At 41.4% G+C, this 21,878-nt stretch overlaps 2 protein-coding genes across 2 annotated transcripts; both read right to left on the bottom strand.

Moving 5' to 3' along the window:
* Positions 1-307: 307 nt before the first annotated feature.
* Positions 308-11,541, bottom strand: ubl3b (ubiquitin-like 3b). The gene is made up of 6 exons (XM_083785120.1): positions 11,407-11,541; positions 9,980-10,083; positions 6,212-6,320; positions 5,057-5,143; positions 3,424-3,501; positions 308-2,058 (listed from the first exon to the last, which is right to left on the bottom strand). The coding sequence occupies exons 2-6, from the start codon at positions 10,010-10,012 to the stop codon at positions 2,006-2,008; spliced, it is 360 nt and encodes a 119-aa protein (XP_083641246.1). The 5' UTR covers positions 10,013-10,083; positions 11,407-11,541; the 3' UTR covers positions 308-2,005.
* Positions 11,542-13,311: 1,770 nt separating this feature from the next.
* On the bottom strand, positions 13,312-20,807 carry slc7a3b (solute carrier family 7 member 3b; the record flags this gene model as incomplete). The annotated part of the gene is made up of 11 exons (XM_083785767.1): positions 13,312-13,445; positions 14,071-14,179; positions 14,514-14,680; positions 15,343-15,593; positions 16,170-16,272; positions 16,826-16,965; positions 17,421-17,643; positions 18,255-18,373; positions 19,033-19,204; positions 20,057-20,218; positions 20,435-20,807. The coding sequence occupies 11 exons, from the start codon at positions 20,805-20,807 to the stop codon at positions 13,312-13,314; spliced, it is 1,953 nt and encodes a 650-aa protein (XP_083641893.1).
* Positions 20,808-21,878: the final 1,071 nt, after the last annotated feature.

Below are 21,878 nucleotides of genomic sequence, written 5' to 3'. Positions count from 1 at the left end.
TATTTCCAGAACACACACACACACAAGAAAATTATAAATTTAACTTTTTTCAGGGTTTTGTTAGTTTTGTGTTGCTCCCATTCGTCAGAGGTTATAAATCTCAAACATTATGGATGAATTAAGTTTTAATTACAGGGGCTAGTTTCACACCCAGGGACAGTTTTAGTTTAGAGCACAACACCACCTAGAGGTGAGCAAGTAGTACTGCAGTGTACCATACATACAGTACAGCTGAAAACATACTGTATCTTCATGTTTATTTTAGACCCAAAAACAAACTGAACAAAGCGCAAACCATTTGGCTTATTTAAAGATTTATTAATTTATAATACAAGCTTTTAGGTAGACCACATTGCATTTTAGTTTTTACATGTACGGTATTCATATTGAGCTAAAATTCAGAGCAGTGACATTGGTTGACATGAACACAAACCTTAACACACTCAATGGAAGGAATCAAATATTTTCCAACTGTTTTCCCAAATATACCGCAGCCAGTCCACACTCCCAGTGCACTGCCTCTACAAGACCACTCCTTAGTCCCATAAAATGACGTGCACCCACACACACATTAAACACACACCCATCCATACGTGCACTAGAATCAAACAAATATCTATACACAAGATAAAAATTGACTTTTTTTCCCCCGACATTATTAATGATATTACTGGATTCCACAATAAAAAGGCAAATGAAATAAACGCAGCATCCAAATGATAAGGATATTTTTTCCTCTTGCTCTCCATGGGGAGGGGCCAATCCCTGCCTCTCCTCTCAGTGTCCAGTAGGGGGCCCTGTTCCCTCAGCATGCAACCCTGCAATCTAAATCTGCCTTATTTAGTCTGGTTTTAACTGGCTCATGGTGTTGAGAGAGACCCCCCCCCCCCCCCCCCTCCCTCTGCCATCAGAAGAAGAGTGGCAGAGGGGAGGGCGCCCCCCTGTGGACCGGGGGTGGGTATAAAGTCTAATCTGTGGGCATGGTCAGCGGCTCGCGCTGCAGATCCCGATGGCACCGTTAACGTTGCCACGCGGACGTGATCCAACCGGCTCCGTTTACACTCGATGCTCACAAGAAGAAGATCCCTGTTTCTGTTCCTTTTCGTTTCCTCATCCTTCATCTTGGGAGCTGAACACACCATAGGACAATGCCACACACACACACACACACACACATGCGTGCAAAAAGCAGGTGTACTATATTACACAGCTGCACTCCTAAAATCTTTGCAGTCTTTCCCAATTGGTCAGAGACATTACCACCAGGGGGCGGCGGCACGACCACTCCCCCCTAACCGCTGGACAACCATGAATGTTCAGTTGTTCAGTCCCACCCTCTGGGAAAATAAACGGCAAAACCAAAAAACGGCACCGGGTCAGGCGACAGGAGGAGCAACACATACACACAAAAAGACGCCTCCTAAATAAAGAATCCACGTTAATTGCAGCAAAATCACTATATCACTATCCTGTAAGACCCATGGAGACATTGATATGACTAGTAGCCATTGTTAGCCCATCCGTCCTTGACAGAAATGGTATGTCCATGAAAAGAGGGGGGGTTGGGGTGGTAGAGCAGTTCCAGGTATGTGTTTTTATCTCGGTGTCAAATGGAGCTTTAAAACCTGTCCATTCAGTAATCCATGTTTGCTGGGGAGCGAAGGTAGGGATTCACAATCTCCAAGCAAAACAAACGATAAAAACAAGAAGGCAGAATTTGTAAAATGAAAACAGGAGGAAAAAACATAAAAACAACATAAAAGGCCAGTCGGGGAGGGGGTGTGTGTGGTAGATTAGAATAAATTGGCACAAAGAAATTCAAATAACGAAAGCCTCAGATTGAACGAAAGTGCAACCAACATGGCTGGCAACCTCCGAGAGCCCTCCGTTAGACTTACTGGGATTCCCTCCAAAAATCACAGCTGACAGGCAGGAGGAAGGGGAGAATGTGGTGAACATGATGATATGGGGGGGGGGGGGAGGGAGGCCAGCCTTCTCAGTTGTTTTACAGCAGCAGGCAACAGTTGCTCTCTGTGGTTTTCTCTCTGTTCCTCTGTCCTGTAAACAGAAACAAACAAAAAAAATCACACCACACTCTGCTGCGGACAATTAAGTCCTAGTCCCAGATGACTAGATGCCAGATCTTTGGATCAGTGCTGATTGGAGAGTCCTAGACCACCGATTACTGATGTTTTACTTTTGACAGATAAAATGTTGTCCTATAGCATGGGTTCCCAAACTTTTCATCCTTCGGCCCCAAAATTATTCTGCCATTGACTCGCGACCTCAATCTACCCTGGCGGTCATTTTATGCACATAAACATGCACGTTTAGTGCACATGTATCCGCACATGTAATGTATTAAGCCTAGGGCTATGTAAGCCGTTTGTAAACAATTATGGTTAAAACGAATATGATTCTGTTGAATTATATTCAGGTGTGTAATAATAATAATAATAATAATTATTATTATTCTTCTTTATATACAGGGCATGGCATTAAGGCTTGTCCTGTTGTCTGGGACAAGTGATAAATCTTTACTTGTCCGTTCACTCCGTTGTACAAGTTACAAACAAGTGCTAAACAAGCAATCAATCTTATGGCTCGATGATTACATGAAACATGTTTTACAGTCAAATCAATAATATGAATAAAAAAACCATACGCTATTCAGCAAGCAAATAGACGGCCTTGGTCTATTGAGAAAGTATGTATGCCGATCGATGGACTTCTGTTAACTTGTTACCTCTAGAATGTCTGTGATCTTACATACATTTTATTTATTCCAAATACAGATCGTTCTATCCGTGCACCGTTAGCAGACTGAGCACGTCGGCATTTGAACTTGTAGCACTGCTACCCAATAAATTAGTCTTAGAGTCGTTTTGGAGACTAGTTTCATATCCATTTGAAAGAAAACGTGTATTTAGTCAAATGTTACCATGAGCTGTGCATGGACGACATTCTCTCCAGTGAGGGGCCCGGAATGAGTGCAGCTGTGCCGGACTGAACATATCAAAGCCTTTGGAAAGCACAAATGTATAGGGCACACAATTGGCAGGTGGTGTGATCAATTACCCCAATTACACCAATTGCAACGCACCTGTCAATTGTGTGCCCCATATGTTTGTGCATCTTCCCAAACATGGACTGTTCCCAAAGGAAGTTTTCATATTTTCAGTCCAGCAGTCATTTCAGGTCCGGCCTTTATATACATTTATATACTGTATATCTCATTCTGCCCAGGGTCATGAAAGTGGTTCAAATTGGTACATAGTCGCAATCCGACACTAATGTCATCAAAAAGTCAAATAATGGCCAATATATGGGTTGGTCTGAAATGGTGACAGCAATGACAACATTCCCAAACACGTGAGAGTCCAGAGTAAAAGGGAACAGAACAGAAGGAGGAAAGGTTCTCACCATGGGAGTTGGGCTCAGGAAGAGTCTCTCTGGCCACCAAGTGCATGACAGTGGTCCGGCCTGGAGGCAGCTTTAGAGCTTTAAAAAATAAATAAACATAATCATAATCATACATTACATCCATCGATCATATAAGGTGAATTGTACCAAGTTAGATTTCAATATTGCAACAGAGCTGGGCAAAGTAGTTATGGGTTTCAATAACGTTAAATTAAAATTGTTAACCAAAACATTCCGTGCTATATGGCGTTGTATGGTATTAATCTGTGTTTAAATTTAAGTGGTGCATTGCAAATCCAGATTTAACCCATTTTGGGCGGGAACCCCTTTTGGTGTTTTAAAGCATTATGTTATACTTTAGCTATTGAAAAATAGCAGATCTACAAGCTCTACAAACTTGTAGGTCTGCTATTTTTGAAAAATCGTGAAAATGTGCCTCAAATCTTTGAATATATATTATTACAACATTTTAACTCAAATCTTTGCTTCTGGGGAGGTCCCTGGAACAACATATTTTCAGATGGGGGGAGGCATATTACATTATGTTTGGGGTCCTTGACATGAAATATTGAGCACCACAGATACAGAAACATAAGGTTTTTCAGAAAACAGTCAGGATTTTGAAGACTGCATTTATCCAAAACAGAAACACAGCAGTGAAATTAAGTCCTATCCATGGAGTACGCATAGGTGGGTGAACTTAAATGATCTCTTCCCAATGTCTGTCCAGAGTCGGTCTCTCTCAATATCTCTGGGCAGCATGCTCTATATTTTAGGAGCATACAATGCGAAGGCACTCATGAATTCTTTGATGAATAATTCACATTGCTGGGCGTAGGCCAAGATTTCAGATGAAATGCCATAATTACATTTGGGTGGGCTTCACATTATGGCATGTGAGTGAGACACAGAAGTAGTTGTACTGCGTTCTCCTGTTTGTTCATTTAAAGCTTTGAACACAAGGTCACAACCCCTTGGGGTTTGTTTCAGGTACACAACCTGTGTATCATGTCTCTAGACTACATCATGTCCTTAAATAATGTCCATCTAATTTCAAAGATGTATGTTTGATTATAAATTGTCTTGGATAGATGTATGCTTAGATGCAAGTATGCTTATTGCTATAACTAGGATGTCTACCTGACATCCTAGTTACTTTGTAAAACTTGACTATCCTGATTCCTGTTAGTTGACTAGCCCATTTAGGCCTGACGTCCATTTAGGCCACTCGGTGGCGCGCTATGAGCTTGTAGATCTGCTATTTTTCAATAGCTAAATTATAAGTGTTTAGAACACCAAAAGGGGTTCCTGCCCAAAATGGGCTAAATGCCAAGCCATTTACTCTGATCTTGCACTCTGTAAATCATTCTCGATATGAGTCTGCTAAATATAGAAATTGCAGTTGTAAACAAATATCCTGCACATTCAAGAAACCACTCGTTTCCTTGCGATTTCTCCAAATGAAGGAACCCCAACTACGATCTATGGCATAGATCGTAGTTGGGAAGAATAGCATAGATGCTATGCTATTCTTCCGCTATAATGTGATAGTCCTGAGCTGCTAAATAGGAAGCGTCGTTTGGAAATGTGACAAGAGTCCCCTTAGGAAAACAGTTTTGTTTTGTCTTCTTACCACCCAGGGTGACGTTGCCGTGAAGGAAGCGTCCCTGAAAGATGAGGCGCAGGATGCTGGGTGAGCTCACCTGCTCCTCTTCCCACCCTGGGAGAAACACGAGACAGTGTGAGTGACAACTTACCCTAATAGATATACACACACACACAAGTCTGCACACTACTACACATTAAATGTGAACATTGAGTGTTGTACTTGTACAAAGATGTACTTTCCAGGGTTGAACTGTAGTTATATTGGGTCACACTGAGTGATTAGTCTGTGTGTGATTCATGAGTGTGTGTATTCTGTTGTGACTATAGAGCGTCGCAGTCCCACCCCCTTTCATGACGACACCATGCCCAGGAAATGAATCCCAATGCATTTTTCCCATAGACATTTCAAAACGTATTTATTTAAAGACCTTTTAGGCTTTTACGAAGCCAACTTGAGTTGTGACAAATCATGACAACAAACAATATTTTGGACCATACAAATAATTACTAAGAAGAAAAACAACAAAAAAAAAGTGTTGTAACCTGCCGGTTTTTTTCTACTTTCTAATTCTTTGTTTGAAAAAAAACATTGTGTTTATTGTCATGATTTGTCACGACAAGAATTGGCTTTGTCCGCGGCGTAAACGTCTTTAAATAAATACTTTCTGAAAAGTCTATGAGGAAAATGAACGGGGATTTCTTTTCCGGGTCTCTCGAGGGGGCGGGACTGCGACACTCTATAGGGTCACACTGAGTGATTAGTCTGTGTGTGATTCATGCGAGTGTGTATTCCGTTGTGACTATTGTCTCCAAAGCATGTGTTTCAAGGTGTTGTTGGTGCGCATTGCCTAATTGAGTTTCGCTCTCTGGGGATTCATCAAGTTAACAAATCAATAAAATCAATCAATTTTTGTTCTGACTTAATTAAGGTATAGTCCATCCTGTTTTCAGTTGTAGTGGGCAACATGAAAAACACTGGTATAAAATTGCAAAACAATACATTTGAACCGAATTTCCACAACTAAAGAATAATATGACGCAAATGTTTAATGATCGAACTGTTACACAAGTTTCACTCCAACTGAATGATCCTCCACAGCTACTTTAAAACAGGTGATCATGAAATAATTAAAAAGCTGGAACAACATTTTATATAAGCTGTGCTCGTTACTAGACTCACCCGTGGGCCAGTTGTCAAAAACATGTTTGGCAATGTCAGTGGCCGAGTCATTTGGGGAGAATATGAAGTCTTGTGTTTTCCCACTGACCAGGATAAGACGGAGGTTCACCTAAAATAGAACAAGAAAACCAAACACGCATGAACTACAGAGAGCAAAGAAATATCACAGGAAAAAAAACACTACAGAAAAACAGCATTAAGTTTCATTCACATTCTGGTCAATTAGTGGAGATCAAACCCTTCCATTTCCCCCTAACCTCAGCAGACATGAGATGACCTTCAGATGGTTGTGGAGAGATGGGCATTCCAGTCTAATTAGATTTAATCCACGGCAGATCTCGGCCCTTTGACTGGTGCTGCTTCATTCACTGAGGGTTTCCTACACTGAAGTGAGCCCCTGTAGCAGAGAGCAGCAGATAAGGGTGGGGCCGGGAGAGGGAACACTAGCCCTTCAGTTCCAGAGGTCTGGGGAGCTCCTCTCCAGGCTGTTGGTCTAATGCGATAACCCCAGGTGTCCCAGACACCATGCTATTAAAATTACATGGCCAATCATGTGTGTGAGTGAGAGACATGCTCTTTAATGGAAGGGGCTTCCTTCCTATTCCCCAAAGCGGCTTTACAAACCTCTTTAAAAAAGGGACACATCACAATGTTTTTTTTACATTATCGCTATATATTTACTGTAGAGCTAATGATTTATTTGCAGCAAGAACAAAATGGATTTTTTGGCTGTGACAATATCCTGGTTTTCTGCGTTTACAAAATAGCACAGAAATTATTTATCAGATTGATGTTATGGATGGTGACCATGGCCCTTATGGACATGCCAAGATGCATCATGGGAATTGTAGGAACAAAGAGAAGGACTGAAACAGACAGCTGCAAGACATTTTTCTGTCAATATGGATGGTATTGTAAATATTGTTCATTCTAAAGACTTGTAAAGTGTAAACCACTGAAAATGTATTGAAATGCAGAACAAAAACATCCCTTTAAGGCTCATACATACTCCATTTTCACCGGTGTAGTATTTAAAGGGTTGGAAAACTACACCATTGTCAGTCGGGGTGATGATCAGCTATCACCGCGGACACAGACCCATCTCTCTGTTTTTACTATCAGACAACTCTCATCACCGTTTTTAGGTGATAAGCTATCACCTAAAACGGTGATAGCCTATCTCCACAAACTGGAGTATGTATGAGCCTTGAGATATAAGATGTAAATTGCTAAACACATCTTATACACCATGTATGCTTGCATAATTTCTTTTAAGCAACACCTGAAACTCTCATTAGGGTTACTGCTCACTTGTTCTCTTCTCAAAAGCAAACATTGAGGACTTAACAACCTAATCCAAATTCACTTTTCCCCTTTCTTGGATTTCAGTTGTTTCTTGATTCAGAGATGACATTTGACCCATTTGCAGTGTGCAGGATTTGGCCGCAAATAAATGCATTCATTGAAAACGAAATGGCGGGAAGAGAAAGAAAAAGTACAGTAGGTCCAGGGACAATGCATGGAAATAACACACAATCATAGACAATGCACTATTTAAAAAATAAATAAATGTTACCACCCACAAAATGAGGTAGTGAAAGTAATAGCTCAGCAACAAACTGCTTTGCAGGCTGAGCTAATTTGATCAGAATCTGACAGGAAGCCATCTTGCTCCAGAACTAGTCTCGCGTTACCAGACAACTATTCCACAATCTCCGAATGCTATAGAGTCTGGGACTATAACCCCCATGAGCCGAGTAACGGAAGCTGCCATCAGACAGTCCCAAACGTGAACCATTACTGTATAGTTGGAATATTGTCAGTTATTTTCATTCATGCGTTAACTAATTTATAGTGGAACTGCTCCTTATTAATCCATCATCTCTAATAAATCAATATTGATATCTCAAACAGGCCCACTACCAGCCCTACTAAAGTAGACAGATAAATCTGACTAACTGTTGGTTTGGACCATTTATTTTTAATGAGCCAGAAGTTTGGGCTTGAATTTTCCATTTCAGAGGTGGAACGTGGACTTTGCGGTTGATGAGGAGAACAAAAGGTCTGATGAGCGATGATGCTACGTCACATCAAGACACTCTGTCTGATCTGTTTACAAACACACGCGCAGACCGCCCCCACCCCCGACACCCCCGACTCCCCTCCCCCAAACTGAACTGAATAACCTCCATGGGGGGTTACATACCCATGTCCTCATTCACACACGTCTCAGTCTCACACACACACACACCTCTCTCTCATCCGATTCCTCACCAAAACAAAGTCAGATTTGCTCTGCAGCCTTGGAAACATCCGGCATCAGAGCATCCTGTTCTCCAATGAGAAGAAAGGCAACAAACCAATCCAACTCTCTGCTGTGAATTATTGGCTTTGTTTTCATACAAGTGCCAAACAGACCAAACGGGGGCTTATTTATTATTCAAAACATTGATGAAAATGTACTCAAGCTGAATTGTCTCTCTATCTAGCTGACAGCTGAACAAAGAACTGTTTTACTCTTATGTACCTGTACGCAAGATGCAACAATAAAGACAACCTGCTTGAACCTAGCTGACAGTGGTAACAATCTGAATCTGTTCACACAAATTCTGGGCGACATATTGAATTCCCCACTATCAAAGATAGATATTAAATTTTCACTTTACAGCAGTATAGGACATAATAATTCAACAAAATGATCTGCTCTTTACATCTTTGTTGCTTCTCCCTTCATTATCCAGAAGTCACAAATGGCAAACATGGAGCTACATTGTGGTATAAAAGGACATTAGAGCCAATGTGCGAATATATCGAGACATAAACATACAGTATCAGATAAGCCAAGAATCCCTAGCCGTGATAATATTGCAGAGGAAGAGTGAATGCCAGTGAATGTGTGCATTGTACCTCATAACATCATCTTAGTTTCCGAACAGGGCAGGCCTTGGCACTATGTTAAGGTGATATAAATGCTATATACAGATTGTATATGTTCTGTGCCACAACAAAAGGTTCTACATATTCATATTTAGTTCTACAAAGATTGAAATTGTAATATTCATCAGTAGTTGATCAAAACAACACCCATCATTAATAAGAGCATATCTTAATGGCCCCTCCCACTGGTCCTGTAGAAATGGTAGATGGGATGTAATAAGCAATAGGGTGCAAATCAATTTGTATGGAAAGTAGGGCAATGTTTTAAACTCAGATTAGACAGATGGCGTTCAAGTGTGTATGTATGTTAGCTAATCCACCCCAACACCCCCACCCCCACCCTGCCCCAAATTCAATCTGACAAGGAAAACGTCACATCCCCATGTAATGATATCACATTGGGTTGTGACATTAAATGTTGGCACCATAATGAAGCCTCCCGCTGTGACAGAGAAGCCATGCCAGGTCAGCCCAGAACTCTCTGTAGTCACACAGGAAACACACAAATCAACCACTTTACAGCTCCATTACAGTTGAGACTTAATGACATTTAATGACCAAACGTCAATACGTCTTAACGTTATCACAACCCATTTGTCACGTTTTCTATAACCATGTTCATGTCTTTACATGTATTTGATTAGCCCATTGAAATAACAGGTTAATGAATCATGTTGAAAGATACAACGAAAGCAATGAATACTTTGGAAATGTTCATGTTGACATTGAAACACGTCTACCTTATTGACTGCCCAGCCACACATTGCACTCTGCTATCAAATCAGAAGGATCACGGGACCTAGAGTGGACAGATCTGCGGTCAAAACTTACCACATCTTGATCCCTTTGGGTGGTCATGGTCATGGACGAGTAGCTGGTCAACGCTGAGCAGACGACAGTGGTGAATTTCAGCAAATAGAGATTGGGCCAGAGCCCTGAGGACGACACAACAACAACATACTGACTGTGAGACTGACTGTGAGCCACATCCTGCAAACTGCAGGACATTTATGACGTTGGAGGTGGGGGAACCCTATAGTAGAATATTGGGCATTATACAATTTAGGGTCTCCTTAATAAAGTGTGGTACTAATTAATTAAGCTGATAAAGAGGCCGAAAAAACTGTCATGACACGCATCAAAAAACAACTAGGCCTGTTATAAGATGCATTATAAGAATTAAAAAAGGAGAAAAAAAATACCAAATTAATTCCGATTCCCAAATGTATTGTTAATTTCATCTGTGAACTTTGTGAAGTACTTATTTATTATTCCATAAGAAATATAATTCATGTTTTCCCTTAATGACCATACTAGTTAATAGCGTTTTCAGACAAAGGAACGTTTTTCCTTTAGCACCTTCCAAATATCTCTCGGGTACATTACATTTACATTATCATCAGCCCGGCCAGTTAATTATAACGTAGTTACTAGTTCAACAATTAGCAGATGGCTAGCCAGGTTATTGTTGGATTCTTGGGAGAGGAAAACAATAAAAACTTGAAACTGATTATACAGATTGTGTGTTTTGTTGTTAAGACTAGTCCCAAAACCAGACGTGAGAATGCAATCTTGAATGCAATCAGACAGAGAATATTCCATTACCATCCGGTCCAACTGCTAAATATCTCGCAGGTCACCGGAGGATTCAGACAGCAAGTCTCTGGGGTTTAACAACTGCATCAATGCATTGATGATGCATCAGTGCATTATCAACAGGAATGCATGATATAGTAGTAATGCATTTATGACGCGTGCCTTTAATCCCAAACGCGTTTCCTGATTTTCTTTCATCCTATTTCTCCTCCGTTGTCGTCTTTTTAGGGCGAATAAATCAAAACAAGCAAAGGTGTTTTTGATGGAGCTTTAATTAAAATCACAACACCCAGAATAAACAACCGTAGAGTCCCACAGTGAGCGTCTACCAGTCATACCAGTCCAGTTTGATCGGATGGTAAACATTAATGGAATATTTCACACGTCGTTAAATGGACATCTGGTATCAATGCCACTCACAATATATCATATTATCACACCGGCCAACTGGATAATTTACTCGAACTGTAACGAAATATACCGATAGAAACAAACAAACAGTGTGTTTTTCAGGTAATTATCTGACAACATTGATCATTTGGAAACCGAGACTTGTGAAAGAAGAGAAGGCTCTGTGTAACGTTAGCACGATGCTAATGACGAACCAGCTAACGTTACATCTGCAAATGTAATTGTTTGGTTTATAAATATGTGGATCTTACCGGTGTCTGATACATATGAATGAATGTAGCATTCAGTTCTGGCGGCTGATCGGGGAACGGGTGGTTCCTTCGTTGAGAAAAGATCGAGTCTTTTAGGTGCATAAATCTGACTGAACGGTGGGCTAATGGACGAGAAGACGCCGGAAGTCAGCTGGCTGTAAACACGGGAAATGACTACAGCGAGCTTGTGGGAGTTGTAGTCCACAACAAGTAATACAAATGTAACAAACCTTACAACCTTTCGTGGGAAATAAATAAAGCCTCGTTTAATGTAATGCCGAGGAAAACAAAGGGGTAGCAAACTAGCAATGCCTCCCTTACAACCAGGAACTTCTCAAACCAAAAACGTTTCCTACTACATTTCTGATTCTGATTATTGTCTCCACCAGGCCGAAGGCATGGGGAGAGTATGTTTTGCACTCCGTCTGTGTGTGTGTGTGTGTACGTCCGTCCGTCTGTTACCAGGTAATCTCCTGCACCGTTAACCCGGTGCCGGATTTTGCACACACACTCCCTGGATGCCAACGATGAACCTCTGCCCCACATTTTCCAGAACGGACTGTTATAGTGCCACCAGGAGGCCGACTTTTGAAAAACAATCTTTTTTATATTACTCCAGATTCTGTCCAAAAATCACGCAAATCGTTACACATCTCTATAGTCATGTGTTCAAGCCGGATCTGTCCGAAATTTCATATTCCATCCTAATTGGCTAGGCTTTCAAAGTTTGCAGGATTGGCCTGTTTGGAACAAAAAGCCTTCACCGGCCCAAAGACGCTCAAACTACTATGTCTTTATTACTTGTTCTTTTGGCCCTTCTGGCATCTGCCAGAATTGCCAGACTGTGACCCAATCCAGGCCTGCGTGAAATCTTTCACAGACTTTCCTACTAGGCTGAGGAATATATCCCACCATATTTTTACATTGGCCTGTTATAGCGCCACCAACAGGTGGATCTTTGCAAAACACATTTTTGGAACAAAATGCGCCTCAAATCATCCAATTGCCATCCAAGGCGTAAGAAGAAATGGCACCCTTTTCACATTGGCCTATTGGGCTATTATAGCGCCACCAGGAGGCCACAACCTGACATGCCCTGGTGGAGACCTGTGCCGCGAGGGGCACATACTATCTAGTTTCTGATTATGATTCTGACAACAAATGTAGAAATATTGAGATTCATATAAAACAAACAAACAAACATTAACAAGAATACGATCTAAATTATTTACATTATCATGAGATAGCCTATATACAAGTTCAAAATTTGTGACTTCCTCCTGGGGGATCCCGAGACGTTGCAAGGCCAGTGAGTCGATGTGTTTCCTCTAATTGTGCCTTGGTCTGCCCCGGGGTCTCCTCCCAGTGGGACGTGCCTCAAGGACCTCCCTAGGGAGACGCCCGAGAGGCATCCTAACCAAATACCTGAACCACCTGAGCTGGCTCCTTTCCAGGCGAAGAAGCAGCGACTCTACTCCGAGACTCTCTCGTGTGACTGAACTTCTCACCCTATCTCTAAGGGAGATGCCAGCCACCCCAGTCGAAGAAAACTAATTTCGACCTTATTCTTTCGGTCATGACCCACACTTCATGACCATTGGTAAGAGGAGGAACGAAGATTGCCCGGTAGACAGAGAGCTTTGCCTTCTGGATCAACTCTCTTTGTCACAACAGTGTGGTACAGCGACTGCAATACCGCCCCTGCCGCTCCGATTCTCCGGCTGATCTCCTTCTCCGTCCTCCCCTCACTCGTGAACAAGACCCAGAGATCAATCCACAGTAGGCTATATACAATACAATGTATTATGGATCACAACATATTTAGGCTACACATTTTGGAACAAGACATGACCAAACACATTAAGAGTAGTCCTGAAAGCATAAGATTTGTGAACGAACAGCTCTTTAGGTAGTCATCATCTCTTCTTTGGGGTCTCCAGTTGAAAGGGATGTGAGGTTATGTGACTGAGGGATGGACCCAGCTGTTCTGAAATGAATGGCACTGTTCCTGATTCCATAGCTGAAGTAGATAATAAAACCTTGCAGACACCAAGGAATTCAAGAATAAGAAAGAGAAGAAAAATATAAATGTAAACACTTGTTAAACTGTCATTGATATATTGTAGATTAATATAGAAAAACACAAGATAACTTTATTCATAACCCTCAGGACTTTACTGCGTTATTGTGTATTTTTCTTTGTATTGATGGCACATCCTGCTCTACTCTACTCTCTACTACTTATTTTATTTTAATTTTTTTGGGGGAGCTGTTATGCCCCAGGACCTATCAATATGGGAAATGGGGGTCATCGGGATTGGGATTTAAACCCGCAACACGCTTCCAGGCTAGCATTGCAGCCTAGCGTGACCAGACCACCACGCCGGCGGCCCGGGCCATCCTTCTCTACTTCTGTTGCAGTCGGGTTTTTTTTCTCAATCTTATATAAATTCTTTCCCCCTTTTTAGGGGGGTGTCATTATGACAATTCCCAGTTTTCCACCCTCCACACTCCTAACGTTGGTCGGTGGCAAGGTGTAAACGAGTACATCTCCTCTCTCACTCCCTCTCTGCCCAAAAGGCCAAGCAGGCCCTAAGCAACATGTAGAAGTAATTAGTGACATTTTCAATCAAAAACTATATCTAATATCATTATCTTACTAACCTATCATCATCCATACAGCCAGGTGAATCCACGTGGTTCCACGGAGCTGCATCATGAGGCATATGTTAATGAAGATACTGACCAATGGCAGCACAGGGAGCATGGGTACCTGTAAATATATTAATAAGATAATTTCACATTTAGAGAATTTTCAACCATTTCCAGAAACGCACAGTTCACGCGTCACGCATCAACATTCTAAAATGACTGACAGACTGGATTAACGAATCAGGACGAGACTGGTGCATCCTATTCACTAGTACTGCATGGGCATGGTGATTTTTTGAAAAGTGGGCTGAGGGCGCTGGAGCAGTCACAGAGAAGATAATTTATTTTTAGGCATTTAATTCATTGTTAACGTCAGAAAAATAATGAAGAATCTAATATTTGTAACACAATAAAAATGGCCTAGTGCAACATTAAGGAAGTAGAAGTAATCCCACCTTAAATGTGAGCGTGTCTGTGCTCTGAGGCTGTCGCCATATGATGACTGTACACAGGAAGCACAGCAGGGTCAGAGTAGCACAGTTAACAACTACTGAAGTCTTTGCCAGGACCAGCTCATCCCAGTACTGGGTCAGAACCAGGCACAGCACAGTGACCACTCCCACTGTACAGAGAGGGAGAACATGGATGTTCTTACTGTCTTACAGTACAGTAATAACAGGTTGAGCAATGAGTATATCTCCCCATTCAGGAAAAACAATATCTGTCATTTGTTCCTTCCCTCAATACAGTTACTTTCAGTTGCATTAGGATTATATCGCCAGCGAAAACAAACTTATTCCAGTTTACATTCTATTCTATAAGTATTTATATACCTTTTATCATCATCAAATATCCCAAATTATATTAGTGTATATTCCTCCATTATTTTTGTATATATATATATATATATATATATATATATATATATAATATTTTTTTTAAGTATTCTAACATACAACTGTCTGTTTCTTTTATAGTATCAATGTATGTTCTGTGTCAGTGGTTCTCAAACCAGGGTCCTGGGACCCCCATGTCTCAATGTGGGGGTTCCAGGGGGTCCCCAGCTAAATGACTGATTATGAGGAACCAAATGGGTCTACAACTCTGAAAGTGTAGCCTACACATACAGCCAAATTAACCTTTCAGGTTAATTAGCCAACCAAACTAGAAATCCTTGAAATAAAAGAATATTGAGAACAATCTATGTGATGTGACCCTTGAAATGTTTTAATCTACAGCATGTCATTACTCATACAATAGCATGTAAACAATTGGGGAACTCACAGAAGACAGCAGTGGTGCCGAGGATGATTGTTTCCGAGTTGTTGGTAGGAACGTCACAGCTAGGTAGAAGCAAAAGTTTGGGCGTAAATTCCTCTGCGCTTTTGGCGTCATTACGCCCACTAGGGCCCCCCTCCTTTTGGCTCTCATTATGACTAATAGGTTCCTGCTTGTCCTGGTTGTCAGAATGACCACTGAACACCTCCGTCGTCCGTGCTTTTGGTAGACAGTCATTCGGATGAGCCGGCTGATATCTACAGTAAGTGTGACATTAAACACAGAATTAAAAAAAAATTGTATAAGCAGAATATGGCACTATAAATAAATTAACACACACAATCTATATATATATTATACAGTACATAAATATTTTTTATTTATTCTATCTTATCTACTGTACAGTATATACTGTATTATGTGTGGTATGGCATCAGTCAGTGTGTGTGAACAAAATAACTCAGAACAGAATTTCAGGAAATATGGTACAGTAGGTTAGATTTTTCTCCCTGGAAATGAAAACGTCTGGGTTTCCGAGGCTAGCCTCGAAGAGATGATTCAAATTGGTATTAAAAAGGTCAAAGTACAGATCAAGATTTTTATTTCTGTTTCTGATCTTTGTCTTCATGTTTTGTTTTTGTCTGAATTGAAAGAAACCTCACACTCAGATTCCTTCAATGTGAGAATGTGAACTGATTTTGAAAACCCACTGGCCTGCCTTAAAAATAAACAGGCTTACAAATAGTGAAACAAAAATACTGCAGGGCACAATAATAACATTGATTGTTTATGATAGATCTTACATATTGCTCTGTTGTAAGCCATGGACTGACCTGAGGATAAGCACACAAACCGACACAAGTGTATAGGCCAGAAGTGTCCCTATTGACATCTGATCTACCAAGAAATCCAGATCAAACAGCAATGCCATTGGAGCTGCAGGAACATTGACATAAGTTATTGATATTAAAGTGAATTTGATTAGCGTGAAATTCTGTTTCTGTTTGACATTTGAGCACAATGACAGATTGTAAACTGCTGTCAAGTCATGGAGTCATCTTGACAGACACATATCTCAACATTTAAGAGTAGGCTTGAAACTTTAGTTTTTGCATGTTAATATAGATAGAGCTGGCTCAGACTTCTCTCCTCCTCTCCATCTCTACACATCATGTCCAATCAATGAATGTTACTGACTTGTCTTATTCCTTAAGAGTTTTTGTGCTTTCTCGTCTCAGAGGCTTCAATGGCTCGTGATGGGGGGGCAATAAGAACTATTCACGCCTGGTTGATGATGACGTAATTAAGTTCTCAGTTTACATAAAAGTATACATACCATACATACGTTACACGTTACCCAAACAATATTGAAACATATCTTAATTACGTCACCGTAACCCGTAACCGTCAGCAGTACTGTGTAATGTGTCATGTGATTTAGCGCTATGCTACGCTATACTGTAAAACTGACTTGACTTGACTATCTCACCTGCCATAGCACCAGATACAACTGTGGCCCGCAGAGGGATCTTTGTTCTGTCATTTATCTGTGATAGGAAGTTGAAAATCAGACCATCCTCTGCCATGGCGTGGATCAACCGAGGCAAGGGGAACATGCTGCCAAGTAAACTACAGAAAGGCATTAAAGCAAGAGAGCTTGTCATTGTGAACGTTATTGTTGAGTTCCAGAGTGGAAAGAATATAAATGGTCCAGGAGACGTACATCACACGCAGATTGAAATGGTAGATGGTGGGGTTTCAGGGGCTGTGGTCAAAAGGCCAAATCACATAGAACAGTGGTTCCCAAAGTGGTGTGCCGAGTGCCGAGGCCAGAGGCATACTGAGACAAGTTCAGTTGTGCCTTGTGATTTTGTGACTGTGAGGATGACTGATTTAAGCAGTCACACCTGGCCTGAGTCAAACTAGAACTGGACTCAGGCCAGGTGTGACTGCTTAAATCAGTCATACATTATTATTAGTAATAACAATGATCTGTGAGGTCTGATTGGACAGTGAGGCATTCAGGAGCTCAACTATTTAGACCTGTATAAGGTGTGTTCACCCACTACATTCGAGCCTCATACCTGGTGGAAAGTGCACAGAGAGAACCCAGCGTCACAACATGGCGGCCATAACCCCAACCAACAAATTGGAAGGCTTCAGGCAGCGGGGTCTCTGCGTTCAGCAGGAAGTAGGGCATCATCACCGTCAGTGCTGTCGAAACTCCAAAGTAGGCGACAAAACAGCAGAGCAGAGAGACAACTATACTGACTGGAATGGACTGCATGGGGTTCACTGCCTCCTCACCTACATGAATACAATACACCCACAATTGGATTTGCAAAATATAATAGAGGGATGGGCATTGTCTAAAATACTCTTAAGCCCTATAAATGTCTTCGTACCTCAAATAGTAAAAAAAACCTAAAACAAAACAAACAATCAACATATTCACAGCATATCGCCTTGCATAACATTTTAAGTTTGTAGATGTACTACAACCAACATCTTTTAATAAAAGGAAAAAAACATGACAAATTCTGACTAATTTGCCCTGAATAGAAAGCCAGCGTTAATGTAAGCCATTAAGATCTGAGGCTGAAGACACTACAGTATAACTATAACTTTATAATATTGTGCTGTTCAACTGAGCTTGTATGACAAGCACTTATATGTTATAAGTTGTCATACACTATTATAAACATTTATAATGTGTATAATGCATTATAAACACAATTAGAATGCATTATAAACCCAATCTTTAAGTAAAGTGTTAGCAATGTTTATTATGGCCACATATCCACACTTAAATATATTAACCAATACATTAAAGTTAGTAGACAGTAAATTCTCCCAATAAACAACATAAAAAAACAATATAAATATAACATAAACATTTATATGAATCCTGCACAGGCCTGTAGCTGCAATGCAGTCGAAGCCCACAAAAGCGTAGAAACATGTTGCTGCCCCTGAAAGTATCCCTCTGATTCCAAATGGAGCAAACCCTCCAAAGCCAAACCTTCTCTTGATGAGCCTGCAGGACACATGTGGAGTATGATACAAATAAAATAAAGATGGTATAAACGTTAGAGAACACAGTGGAGCAGCCCAGACACATGGCTGAGGCACCGGCAGTACCCTCCCATATGGACTGTCCTCCATCGCAGAACTATACATTAACACACAAACATACTGTACATGTTATGAACCAATAGAACAGTTCTCTCTGTGAAGATAAAATGGAGGTGCTCATTTCATACACGAAGGCAATTCAAATTACTGCACATAAGGCATAGTAATTCAAAGAAAGAATAGGCATTTAAAAGCATAATCTAATAAATAAATTAAGAAAACAAACAAACAAACACGTAAGATAGGCATAAAAACTGAACATTAAGGTCAGGGTGTCATTACGGTTTGCCTTTTTCACACGCTTCAGGAGTATTGTGCAACCGTGTTTTATACTCAGATAACACATGGGACTTTAACTCATGCACAAAAAGGGACTCTAACCCACACATAAATCAATCTATGCTGCTGTCCCGAGACTCCCAACAGATACACAAACCTCTGTCGCTCAGTACAGGTACTAACCAGTCATGCTAAATCATGTTCTTATGTTGGGTGTCCTTTCTGCCTAAAACTCTGTGCCGTCCTGAATTGTGTTGTGCATTTGTGGAACTGTTGACTCACTCTGGGTCTGTGATGTTGGTGGTGTTGATGAATTGGTCAACATTGAGGCTCCAGTTTGCCCAGTCACTCTTCACCATGCCGGAGACGAAGATGAAACCCAACACGGACACGTTGGTCACGGTAAAGATCTTTCCCACCAACACCGACTCGCTCACGCCAACGGACAGCAGGGCTGTGTGTGTTATACTAAGTTATATTGACTGACAGACACACAGAATAAGTCATTCAGACACTTCACCAGAACCCATGCCCAAATAACTGGAATAAAGCTAGCGGGGTAATGATGACAATGTTGATTCTTCTATCTGTCCATCCAACACTTTGGTCCCAGACATGATAGGACTGGTTGAATTGCCTTGGGATCCGCTGTGAACCCCACTGATGTTTTGGTTACCACATAGACTTTCCTCTAGCACCACTGTTTTCCACCAATTTCCACTTTTTTATTTTTGTCTCCCAAAAACGTATGGGAGGAAGAAGGAAGGACATTGTTTCTCTATTGTCCGTCTTGGCGTCTTCTGCACCACAGTTGATGTGTACCATCTCCTTCTGTGTGCATTGGTGTCTAAAGCCCAAACAACACCCAAACTCATTGAGTTGCATTGGTGTGGTTTACCTTAAAACCGTTTTGTCCCGACCCGACCCTTTGGTGTGGTTTGGGCTTTAGGATGATAATATGGGCCAGTCAGTTCAAACCCCTTTAGTTAGGGGTTTGAACTATACCGGTATATTTCTAGAGTGGGCTACAACATTCTAAATGTGATATTTTCCTGTTAAACTTGAAATAATAGCCGGCAGAGACTCTTGTCACTCAAGAGCTTGTCACTCTAATAAAATGTCTGACACTCAGTCATGCGTTTGGTCAGTTGAACTACTTCCGGTTGGAGTAAAGTCTAAATTATACTTTGTTGTGTGACAAAGCATACATTTACAGTAGGAGCAACATGGCGTCTAGGACCAGGCTAGTGGAGCCTTCATGTTTTGAACATAATACCAAGATCAGTAGAGAGTATCTCAATCTCACCTGTGAGAAGGACAACCAGAAGAACAGCAAATAGGTCGGGGTATTCAGACAGCATATTCCCAGGGACTTTGAAGGACACAGAGCTTTTGATGAACTGTGATATTGCCTGCCCAACCAGGTTATCAAATGTCAAACTCCAGGCTCGAGCAACGCTGGCTGTGGCTGTGAGGTTAGTGACAAAAGAAAGGAGGGAATTAGATGGTGAGAGGCAGGAGGGATACTGCAGCTCTCTGTCTCTCCCCATGCATCACTTTTCTGCTAGAGAAGGTCTAGCAATTGACTGAATTAGACACGCTCATGGCTCCTAAGCTGTGGAATGATACCAGTATAACATCTAAGTCACAACATCCAAATCTAACAAATTATATTTTGTCTCACCGATTATATAAGACAAGATGAGATTCCAGCCAGTGATGAAAGCCCATATCTCTCCTACAGTGGTGTAGCAGTACACATAGGCTGTCCCTGCCTTAGCAACTCTGGCTCCAAACTCAGCATAGCACAGGCCGGCCAAGATGGAAGAGACTGCAGCAATGAGGAAGCACAGCACAATGGCAGGTCCAGCTTTCTCCCTGGCCACCTCTCCAGACAGCACATAGACCCCAGCTCCTAAGGTGGAACCCACCCCCAGGAAAACAAGGTCCAGTGTGGTCAGGCACCTGGCGAACTGGCTCAGTGACGCCTGGTTCTGCTCTATCGGAAGCCGCCGGAACATCTTTTTACGCAAGGAAGCCAGCCTCCACTCTGCCATGACTGGGCTGATTTAGACCAGGAGAAGAATCCAGTATGAATGGTATGTTCTGGGTTAGAAGGATTACATCACAGGGAGAGGAGAGATTACACAATGATAAGAATCAATACACACAAGGTATTGAATGTTTTGAGAGATTTTGAGAGACATATTCAGCCGTCAGACTATTGGCAAAGAAAAGGTTATTCATTTGACACTCTGGTGAACACCCTCCTTATGCATGCGTTATACTTAGTTGTGAACTTGCGAACCAGTGTCTCGCATTGAAAATAGCAGATCTTCAAGCTCACATCATACTGCGACAACTTGTAGATCTTCTATTTTTGGTACAAGATCCCATGCACAATTTTATATAAACCAGGCTGATTTACACTGATCTTAATGATAGCCAGCACACCAAAGGTGGCATTGGCTCAGAATGTAGAGAGCCTGATGACAGCTTGTACCGACCAGCCAGAAAGCCAGCAGTGGTAAAGTGCCTGTTGGTTCTAATCCACTGTGGTGCATCTGGCTTTGTAGAGCGTCTATACAAACTGCATGTACTCCTGTGGGGTGGGGTGTCAGCAGGCAGTTTTGGGCGGGAGGAGTAGAAAGATGCCTCTTCACTGGCAGGTGAAGAGACAGTAGGTAGGGTATAACAGCAGTGATAGCACACACAGAATTCTAATTTGTGTGGGGAGGAATAAAGACATAAAGACTAAATAAAGGGGTAAATAAAAAGAAAGAATGCCAGACAGTGGAATAATGTTTCACACACTAATGCCGTTTACTGCCGACAGTCTTTATTCAAAATCAGGTTTTCCTGGAGATTAAATTAATAAGTTACCCATATCAACCAGTGACACCATCATGCGACAGCAGCCTATAAACGGATCTTAGGTGGGGCTGTATGATGTGTGGTAAAGTTTAATTACACTGTTCTCTTTATTACAGTGCGTGATTCATCTCATCAGCCACATGGAGGCTAAATCATATAGCCTACATAACCCCATAAAATGAAATGTGACTCAAATCATTGACACTTAACTCACTCAGTGCATCTTTCTAGTACCTGGTGGAATGAATGTCAAT

This window comes from Protomyctophum parallelum (assembly GCF_964188405.1).
Source record: "Protomyctophum parallelum genome assembly, chromosome: 16".
NCBI classification, from domain to species: domain Eukaryota; kingdom Metazoa; phylum Chordata; class Actinopteri; order Myctophiformes; family Myctophidae; genus Protomyctophum; species Protomyctophum parallelum.
Note: the sequence above shows the minus strand (reverse complement) of the source record. Positions and strands in the feature narration are given on the sequence as shown.

Excerpts from the sequence above, each read along its gene's own strand:
- ubl3b (XM_083785120.1), bottom strand. The coding sequence starts at position 10,012 with ATGACCATGACCACCCAAAGGGATCAAGATGTG. Across the intron at positions 5,144-6,211 it reads TTTTGACAACTGGCCCACGG|GGTGGGAAGAGGAGCAGGTG; the intron begins GTGAGTCTAGTA and ends TGTTTCTCCCAG. Across the intron at positions 3,502-5,056 it reads CGGCAACGTCACCCTGGGTG|CTCTAAAGCTGCCTCCAGGC; the intron begins GTAAGAAGACAA and ends TATTTTTTAAAG.